Raw genomic sequence first — 10,444 nt, 5'->3', positions numbered from 1 at the left:
TTACGGTTTTAGTAGTGATAACTACTGTGTTTTTGGACTATTTTCACTGGTATAATGGATAATATGATGAACCAAACAGATTTTTATGATTTTTTTTGGATTGCTACTGTCTAAAATTTCAGATATGTTTTTTCTGTATTGCAGATACTCTACAGACTCTGTACTATATAAGGTTTTTGTAGTCCTGTTTTGCAATTGGTTTTATAAAATATCAAACCCGATCCTGCTTAAACAAAATTGCTCTATAAATCCAGGCATCAACTACTACCCTTTTTTGCAACTCTAACTTATGAATCATGGCAACTGGCATTCTAATCATAAACAATACAAAGTAATAGATAATGAGATATATGCTCTAGAAGTTCCATGTAGGATTCCATCTTAGTATATTATATATGTTCTCAGTTCTTTAATATAAAAGAATACAAAAAATCACATCATCATAAAAAAAAGGTGCTGAATTTTTTTAGATTGCTACTGTCATGATTTACAAATTTTTTTTGGATTACATTTCAGAGATAAAAAATCACTTCATCAAAAATGAAAGACAAACAATACAAACATAACTACTGTGTTTTTGGATTGCTATTTTCATGTTTTACAAATTTTTTTGGATTACATTTGAGTCGATTTGACATCGGAGAATGACGATACGGTGAATATGGGGCTGAATTTTAGGAGTTTACGGGGGAATTTTTTTGGGTTTTAACGGGGAACGCTGCGGGTTAGAAATTGGTTGATGTTGTTTGCTAATTCATTCTTGCATAATTCAGATTTTAATTAGAGATAAGTTGATTGAGAAAGTTTAGAGAAAAAGAGTTCATTTTGGAGAAGAAAAAGAAGAAGCTATGGAAGATGGTGAGCTTGGGGGGAAAAACAACTAAATTTATCTTATAAAGTTATAACTAAATTATAAGGTTATATTATACTAACCTCTTTTTTTTTTTTCTTTTTTTTTTAAAGTAAAAAAAAAAAAGATTGCTAACCATAGTTAATAGTCTATTTAAAAGTGTTTTAACATTAACTTAATAAATGGTTAAAAGTAATTAAGTTACTTAAACTTATGGGCACCCTGTAGAAGTTTGGATTTAAAAGGATACAACATAGAAATCGCGATAATTTGAGGGTACCATGTAGAAAAACCCAATAAATAAATAAATAAATAAAAAAAAAAAAAGTGGCGCGAGTTCCACTAAAATGGTTATCAACCATTTTTAAATCTTCTAATTTTAGTAGTTTTCTACTTCATAATGTCTCTTATACAACTTCATAGTTTTCCGTCCTCCTTTCTTCAAATCAATTTGAAACCTAAAACCCCAAATCACACTAAAAATTTCAACTTTTCCCTCAAATTTCCCCTTAAATCTTCAATTAAACCCTCCATTTCCCTTAAATTCTCTTCAATTCCATCATCCGCTGATTCACTCTCCTCTTCAATCTCATCTTTCCAATCAATCAAACCCTATATTCAATCGGAATGGAGGTTAATCCTTCAAGGTTGGACTTGCAGCGCAATTTCTGTGTTTTCTCTCTCCAAAATTGTTCCTAAAGCTGGGAAATTATCCCTAATTTTGGGTGATTTTAGTTCGATTAACAACGATGTTGCTATACTTGCTTCATACTTTGTTGTTCGATTGATTGCGAATTACTTGCAACAGGCGTTCTTGTGGGAGGCAGCGTTCAATTGTGCCTATAAGATCAGGGCTTATGTTTTTCAGAGGGTTTTAGAGAGAGATTTAGGGTTTTTCGAAGGCGGCGATGATCATGGTGTTTTTGTTTCTTCTGGAGATATCTCACACCGGATCACTTCCGAGGCTTCTGATATTGCTGAAACAATCTTTGCTCTTCTAAATGTGAGTTGGAATTTATCTTTTGATATTTTCTCCTATTTGAATTTCTTTTTTGCTTGGAGTTGTTGTTGGTGATTGCTAGAATTGTTTAAATGCAAATTGGTCATGAATTTCAATGCTTGTTTTTTAATTTTGAGCATTAAAATTTGATATGATTTAGGAGTTTTAGGAAGAAAAGATAGAAATGCAAAGAAGATTTGTGTAAATGAACTTTTGTAAGTTTGTTTATGGAATGGGATTTCTTCCTTTGTACAATATGATGTCGTCAAGTTGAATGCTTGCGTCGAGGCACTTGTTTGGGTGTACCTGTACATAGTTTGAACCAAACTTATGCAATTAAAGTAATTCAATTTGACTTTGGATATCTTATAACTGTTTTTGTTGATTCTTATGACAGACCATAGTTCCTTGCACTCTCCAGTTATCGGCTATGGCGGCACAGATGTTGGTCATCAGCCCTGTTCTGTCAACGATATCTGCCTTGGTAAGGAATAACTGACCTAAACCCAATTTTTATCTTTATTTTTTTAATTTTTTTTGAACTGCTACTAAATGACATAAAGTATTGTGTATATAAAGGTTATTCCTTCTGTGGCACTTGCTATTACTTTACTTGGTGCGAGGCTTCAAAGAATTTCAAGGAAGGCACATCAGAGTATCGCTGCTCTTTCCGCTTATTTGAATGAGGTTTGTTTAGGTACCTATTGGAGTATAACAATTTCATTTTAGCATCTTGGTTGATATTTTTTTTTCACTTGACCACATTTTTGGTCCATAATCGAAACCTGTTAGTGTGGAGGAAAAAGGAAAATTTTTACATTCTAGAAATATTTAAATGCAGTTATGGATTTTCTAGCAGTTTTTAGGCCAATGCAGACTAATGTGTTGATCAGGTACTCCCCTCAATCCTTTTTGTTAAAGCTAGCAATATGGAGTGGACCGAAAGTGTTAGGTTCAAACAACTTGCTCATGCTGACCTGAACCGACAGTTAAAAAAGAAGAAAATGAAGGCCCTCATTCCTCAAATTGTGCAAGCTGTTTATTTTGGAGCTTTGCTCATCTTTTTGGCTGGGTCGCTCTTTTTATCCAAGGGATTCTTCAACACTTGCAGCTTGATCACGTTTTTTACTTCCTTGGCCTTCTTAGTTGACCCTATTCAGGTAATAGTTTGGTCTTAGCTCTCTTACTCTCCCCTGCCCCATCAACACACAACCGCAATTATTTTTTATATCAAAAAAATACTCCTCTTGTTGACCTTAGGAACAAATCTATTAAGTGGAAGGCAGAGATAAATATTGTTTCTTGTAAGAATTAATGACTCAGGAAGCCACTATATGGAGATCTTGATATGATATTGAAGCATTTCTCTCTGAATTCCAACAATAACAAAAAGAGACTAGAACTTTATGACCATTCAATAAAACTCATAAGGTTTCTTATGTAACCGGTAACCCTGTGTTTATTTCATTTTTTGTTCCTCCATCACACAATAAGGTGCTGTTTCATGCTGTCAAACTGAAAAATGATCATTTTGCAGGGTGTTGGAAAAGCATACAATGAGTTGAAGCAAGGAGAGCCAGCTATTGAGCGTTTGTTTGATCTTACTAGATTCACCCCTCGGGTAAGTAGTGGCCAGATTGGTTTTTCCCCCTCTGGCTTGGGGCATGGATATACCTTTTTTAAAATGCTTCTTACTATCTAAAAGTTGAAGTGCTGAGTTCCATGTTAACAAGATATGTAGGATTGTAGGGTTTTGTTGCCCCATCTTGAAGTGAGAATTTTTTTTGTATTTAATGGAAATCTAGACATTAACTAATTACTGAAGCTTATCCTAGCTTCTCTCATGGATTAAATATCTAATTATAAATGTATGCCAAGCTATATTGTTCATTCTAACCTGGTTCTGATTGGAATTTCTTTCTTTCTTGTATGTTCTTTTTCTTCTTTGTCTTATCTACTTTTTTCTGTACGCCGTACTCATCATTCCCCAAACCCATGCTTGGTTTCAAGATATCTTTTTTTTTGCTCCTTTCCTGGGACTATGGAGTTTATAGATGACATAATTTTGTGGAAATGGAAATCCCCTCACCAGTTCATTCCCTTCAACTTCCTATTTGTCTACGAAAACTTGACTCTTGTACTAGCTAGGCCACCACAAATAGACATATCAGCTAGAGGATAGTAACATCTGCCTTTTACTATTTGATTCCATCTTTCTTTGAAGGTTTTTCTTGCAAAATTGTACTAGCTGGAAGGGTGGCATCAATCTAAGTTGGAGTGAGTATCACTGGATAAGTGGCAGCTTTGTGGATACTGGATACCATCCCCACTATGAGGAATTTCAGATTGACTTCCATTATATTGATAGTTTTAAGATCTTTAATAAACGATTTTGAAATTTGAAGTGACTAGACTTAACTTCTGAATGCAGATTCTAATTTGAAATGCTAGTATAACATGAGAATGTGACAAAAGATGGTAGATCGAGGTATCAAAAACTACTTGAAAAGTGTACTTTCATATAAATTGAGCGCAATGGTATAAGGGCTAATTTCCAAATTCTATGGTTTTTAGATGGTTTCAATGTGAGCAATATGATATAATAGACTTCAATTATGTAAAGGCTATGAATTTCTGTTGCTGTACATTTTACTACTTTATTGTGCCAAATCGCCATGCCTTTGTGATTTAATACTGTGCTCGTTTCATTTCAATATATATATCTTATGCATTCTAACATCAACTATTGATATCATGCCTTTACAGTTTGTATTTCTGGAGGGCAATCGTACGATTCATAACTGACCTAGCTTTTCAATGAAGTTCTTACCTTCTTTAATATATAGGTGATAGAGAGAGTGGATGCAATTCATATAAATTCTGTCAGAGGTGAAGTGAAGTTTTGTGATATATCATTTCGATATAAAGATGGTTTACCCCTTGTCTTGAATGGTGTTGACCTCCACATTAAAGCTGGAGAAATAGTTGCTATTGTGGGCCCATCTGGAGGAGGGAAAACAACTTTGGCTAAACTTCTTCTTCGCCTATATGATCCCTTGCATGGTGAGTCACAACAGGCTCTCTTCTCCTCCTAAAAGGGCACATATCCTCATATTACAAATTCTATTAAGTTTTACTATTGATTTTGGTCTAACTAGAGATATTGTTTGTTTGCTTCTCTGTTTGGTAGGTTGTATATTAATTGATGGACTCAACATTCAATGTTTTCAGCTGGAAAGTTTACGGAGACATGTTGCTTTAGTGTCCCAAGATATTGTGAGTACAATACCATTGATTACCAATTTCTCTCATATTTTTTTACGTATTTGCAGTTAGAAAATTTGTATAAATAATGATGGGTTAATGTAACTTTTGGCTATGTAACAGTGTATAAATTATATGAGTAATGAGTTAGACTTAGGTAGGTTGTATGTCATGAACCAATAACTGACAATTTCACTTTCTATTGGCTTATATGATACTTGATTTAACCTAGATGCCTTTGCTGACCACTGCTTAGTTTACTTCTCATCCAACTCCATAATGCTTTGGACCTCTGATTGGAGACTTTTCAGATTGATTCTCGTATCAAACATTTTTTTTTTTTTTAATAAAAAAAATCTTATCATTAAATATCCGGTGTTGTGCCCTAAATAATTAATGCTGCAATGGATCTGAATCTGATCGTTAGTTGGGAATCGGGACCATGTTTCCTCCCTTTGCCTAATTATAAACTTTGAACACAAATTTCAGGTCTTTTATTAGAGAAAAAACCCTCTATTTTGTGTCTTGTATGAGGTTATCTCTGTGATGAAAATGGTTTGAACCTTGGAGATATTTTCTGATTAAAAAAATATTTTCTTTCCATTTTGCTGGAGATCTACTAGATGCTGTTTTCAGGGACAGTTGCTGAGAATATTGGCTATAAAGATCTTATGAGAGGAATTGACCCAGAGAAAGTTGAGCTAGCTGCAAAAACTGCAAATGCTGATGAGTTCATCAATTTGCTTCCTAGAGGGTATGAGACTTATATTGGTTCACGAGGCTCAATATTAAGTGGGGGGCAAAAGCAAAGGTTAGTCCAATAATGAATTAATTGTCTTTGTGGCTATTATTTAAAGGTTAGTCCAATAATGAATTAATTGTCTTTGTGGCTATTATTTAAATGATTTATCACTTCATGATAAGTCTATGACAAAAAATGGAATGGAAATTAGTACTTTATTTATATAACTTAACACTAACTGTACCCCATATCCTCTTACTTGGCTCCTGGCATTCAGCTGATGTTAAGATTGTAGGTCATATGCTAATGTAAGCAACTATATCCTTATGGATGAAGAAAATTTAGTTCTTTAAGACCCTTAATCTTAAAGGGGTTGGCTAACTGAATACCACAAATAAAAATGAAGAACAGTTACTTGAGATTTGGTCCATAGTAAATAATTCTAAAATTGCTGATGCTGATCCTTCAATTTCTGTTGATATTAGAGGGAAAAAAAACAGGTGAAACCTGACCTTATCCTATTCTAGGCTTTAATTGTGCAAATCAAAAGTTTAGCTTGACACAACAACCACTGACCACCATTCAGTAGCATATTACTAGGTCTTATCATTGAAAGTATTTTGTCCATAACTATTGTGATTTAATGTTTGTTACACCAATCAAACTGATTTCAGATAGCATAATAAGAAGAAATCTTTTCCAAGTTTTGTCCTTCATAAATTACACCAATTCGTATCTAAATCATGTGATTTTTGTTTAATTTGATATGTTGTATTAAAAGCTTTTTTTTGGGGTTTTAGGGCTGATGAATGATGATGCTGTGGGTTTTGTATTATTCTACTTCTGTTTTATTTATCTATATACTCACTTTCCATTTATGTTACCCCCCCCCCCTTTTTTTTCCCTGCTCCACTCACTTCTATTTTATTACATTTTTGATAAAATACCCTTTACTATCTTTACACGCTCTTTTCGTATGTTTTCTATTTGTTTCTTATGCTCTTCCATCTTTTTACTCCATCTCTCCTACTTTGTCCGCCTTTTTCTTACAAATGCCTTCTTTTTTGTATCTACCAAGTAGAATAAATAAAGAAAAAAGAAAAAGGAAAAGAAATTGGAGGTAATATATTTTATGGGGCAAATAATCTGAAGGGAAGGGGGCTAAATCTGGGACAAACTATAACAATTTATTTCTTTTCAGCTTCAATATTGTTTTATATTTCTTGTCATTGATAAAAGACAAATGCAACTCATCATATCTGTAGTAAAGGATTATTCTTTGGTTGACATTGATAGCTCATTTTCTGTTGCCCCTATGCAGGCTTGCAATAGCAAGAGCAATTTATCAGAACTCCTCCATTTTGATTATGGATGAAGCAACTTCTGCCTTGGATAGCAGGTCTGAGCTATTGGTGAGACAAGCTGTGGAGCGTGTGATGAAAAATCATACTGTGAGGACTTGTGCTTCTTCATATAGTATCTTTTTTGCACCCCCTGCCCCACCCCTCCCTCGTCATCATTGGACTTTTGTTTAATTTTCATCATGCTATATATTTTGTTTTGGCATTGAATTGGCTTCTTGTATCTTTCTTCAATACCTTGCTATTTCACTTGAGAAAAGTCCTGTATCTCATCATTGTACAATTGCTCCAATCAATTTAAGCTGTGCTGAGTCCTGAACACATTCTAAGATTACAAACAGATATTCTGATTCAAATTTGTACACTTGCCTCTTTACTTCTCTTCGTTTGTCTTTATATCCAATTTTTTTCCTGTGCATATGGTTGCAAGCCTGTAACTATGATGGAAAAGAAGGGCCCCTGAAGACTTGTCTCTCTGGCAGACTCATTAGCTTTTGTATGTTATTTGTGGCTGTGTGTAATACTAATGCTCTCAGTAGATAGGTTCATAGGTGCAAGGTTGTGCATTGCATAGTGAGCTAATTAACCAAGCTGCTGTTACTGGGTTGATTTCTGTGCTACCGCCTAGACCCTAGAAATCCATATGCACTTAGGAACTTTGATGATGTTCACAGAATCCCAACTGTTTTTTTTTTTCCCAGCTTCTTAGAAAAAGAATTGCTTTTGTGGTACTTTTTCAGCTTTGGAGACTCAGTGGTCTATTAGATGCCCTGTTGCCCCATGTTGGTGCATCTTTAATTAGGATCTGCCAGAAGCACTGCCTCTACAATTAAGAGGATTTTCATGTATATTGACCTTCTCCTTACCAGGTAGGAGAAATCAATCTGCATCTGCTGCTAATAGGAATATGGTATCCTTTGTGTGGTCCACAAATTGTAAATACCATCAAGTCATGCCAAGTAGGTGCTTACCATGATTTTCATCCTGAGTTTTCTTAAGCCTTGCGTGGCTTTGTGGGATTTATAATGTACAAGTATATAACTTTTTCATATGTTTATGTTTTTATTGATGATAAAATCAATCGCGACATCTCATGTGCTTGAGGTGATGGGACTGATGGCAATCAGCTATCTTATCCTTCTACTGTAATGGACTAGCCTAAGGAGGGGCAATATGGGTAGTCTAGTGTTATTACTTTATTACGTTAATAGTCTTATAGTCCTTAGTTTTAGTATATACAGAGAGAGGGGGAAAAGGAAGAGTACGTAGAGTTTTGGAGTGAATCCTTAGGATAGTTGTGACCTCAATTCACTGTTTGGAGAGTTGTGACCTAAAGTCACTAATATGAGATTTGTAGGCAAAACCTACTACCTTTTGTAAGAGCATCAGCAGGTTTAATATAATTTCAAGCTTTCAGCCTTAAATTTCTGCTTATTTGTATAAATATACAAATCAGAGTGCTAGTCTGTTACATCTACTAGTCCGAATTAGGTTGACTGTTGGAAGGATTAAATGCAAGAGCTTTATAGTAGTGCTGGAGTGTGATTAGCTAGATGGTAGTGCTGAATATTCTGTTATATTGTCTATTTAATCATAATTGAAATATATGAAGATAATGAAATGATAAATTGTTCTGCAAAGTTGTTAGCTTGTCACTAGTAATTGGCGCTTTGTTCCATTTGTGTGAACTCACATGCAGCTAACAAGATAATTTCTAGAACATTTGAATAAATGTGGTTGAACTGATTTTATGTGAAATCTGATATAATAATATCAGTCTTTATTTTCCATTTTCAATGAGATTATTTTAAAACCTAATGATTTTTTTTGCAGGTTTTGGTCATTGCTCACCGGCTTGAAACAGTTCTGATGGCTGAGAGAGTCTTCCTCCTAGAAGCTGGTAGGCTGCGAGAGGTTGACCGTTCAATGATAATTAATAACTTCCACGACTTGCAATCATCAGCTAATCTTGTCATATGAACTAGATCCAGAAGAATGCCATGCACTGAAAGGACAGGCTAACCCCTAACGCCTCATTCATGGCCAACCACTGTATTCTTGTTTCTGGAGCAATTGTATTTCAAAGCTCTACAGTGTGAAGCAATTGGTGATTGGCTTTAGAAAATGTCACTGGAAGAAAATGGAAGATCCTGATCTAATTTTATGAGGTACTTTCGGGGTTAAAGATTTGGATTTCCAAATCAAAGTAAATATTGGTTGCAACTTTCTTGTTCAATCTGGGTAAAGGTGAATCAGGAATTCAGGAGTTAGGATACATTTTTTGCTATGTTTACTGCGTTATAAGAATGCAAATTGTAATATTGTTTATAGATAATATTGATATAGGTAGCACAGGTTTTTTTTTTTGAAACTTGTCATCAATTTTTTCTAATTGTATGACCGTGGATTGATCATGTCTTGATGTCTATATTACTATGTATAATTTATTTGCATTATTAAGATGGATTGTTAGTGTTTTGTCTCAATGACTATTATCAAACGGTTTGAAGGCCTTTGAGACCGCCTCAAATAAGACCAACTTCGAGGTCAGCTTAACCAATATGCTGCCTGATTTGAGACTCTATTAGAGTTTTAGGTTGTAACTTCCTACTCAAATGTTCATATTTATATTAAAGCCCTGTTCTCTTCACCTTAAAAAAATAATATTAAGTAAAAATAAGTTCAGTTCAGTAAAATTAATTTCAGTTCAGTAAAAATAAGTTCAGTTCAGTAAAATTCAGTTTTCTTAAAGAAGAATTATAATAGAAAATCAGTAAAAATAATTTAAGTTCAGTAAAAATAATTTTAGTTCAGTAAAAATAAGTTCTGTTCAGTAAAAATAATTTCAGTTCAGCAAAATTAAGGTGAATCAAACAGGGCCTAAATATAAATATGGAGGACATATCCTTGAGCTTGACCAATGTAAATTTGGTTTGAGTGTCAAAATGTCTGGTGTAAGAATTTACACCAAATCCTAATTTCCATGTATTAGTGTGAGTATAAACTAATCTATTTACAGTAATAATAATTAACACATTTAAAGCACATAGAACTTTGCTTTGCTTAATTAAGCTTGTCCACTTACAACTTTCAGATAAACATATATAATACGAATACCGAATAGGCAAGAGGTTAAACTATTTTGGTCATAAGAAATTATATTAACTCAGGTTTTAAGATAATTTTAATTATGGGAAATTACATTCAACCTTTCTGATGTATATAAG

General features: G+C 33.9%; 1 protein-coding gene across 1 annotated transcript; it reads left to right on the top strand.

Moving 5' to 3' along the window:
- The first annotated feature begins 554 nt into the window (after positions 1-554).
- LOC110730999 (ABC transporter B family member 29, chloroplastic-like) lies at positions 555-9,703 on the top strand. Its single transcript, XM_021910851.1, has 10 exons — positions 555-1,853; positions 2,248-2,334; positions 2,430-2,537; positions 2,744-3,010; positions 3,388-3,471; positions 4,697-4,913; positions 5,041-5,126; positions 5,738-5,925; positions 7,178-7,307; positions 9,051-9,703. Exons 1-10 carry the CDS (start codon positions 1,251-1,253, stop codon positions 9,195-9,197), a joined length of 1,917 nt encoding a protein of 638 aa, XP_021766543.1. The 5' UTR covers positions 555-1,250; the 3' UTR covers positions 9,198-9,703.
- Positions 9,704-10,444: the final 741 nt, after the last annotated feature.

Source organism: Chenopodium quinoa, unplaced genomic scaffold, assembly GCF_001683475.1.
Source record: "Chenopodium quinoa cultivar QQ74 unplaced genomic scaffold, ASM168347v1, whole genome shotgun sequence".
Taxonomy (NCBI): Eukaryota; Viridiplantae; Streptophyta; class Magnoliopsida; order Caryophyllales; family Amaranthaceae; genus Chenopodium; species Chenopodium quinoa.
This window is presented reverse-complemented; position numbering and strand designations above follow the sequence as displayed.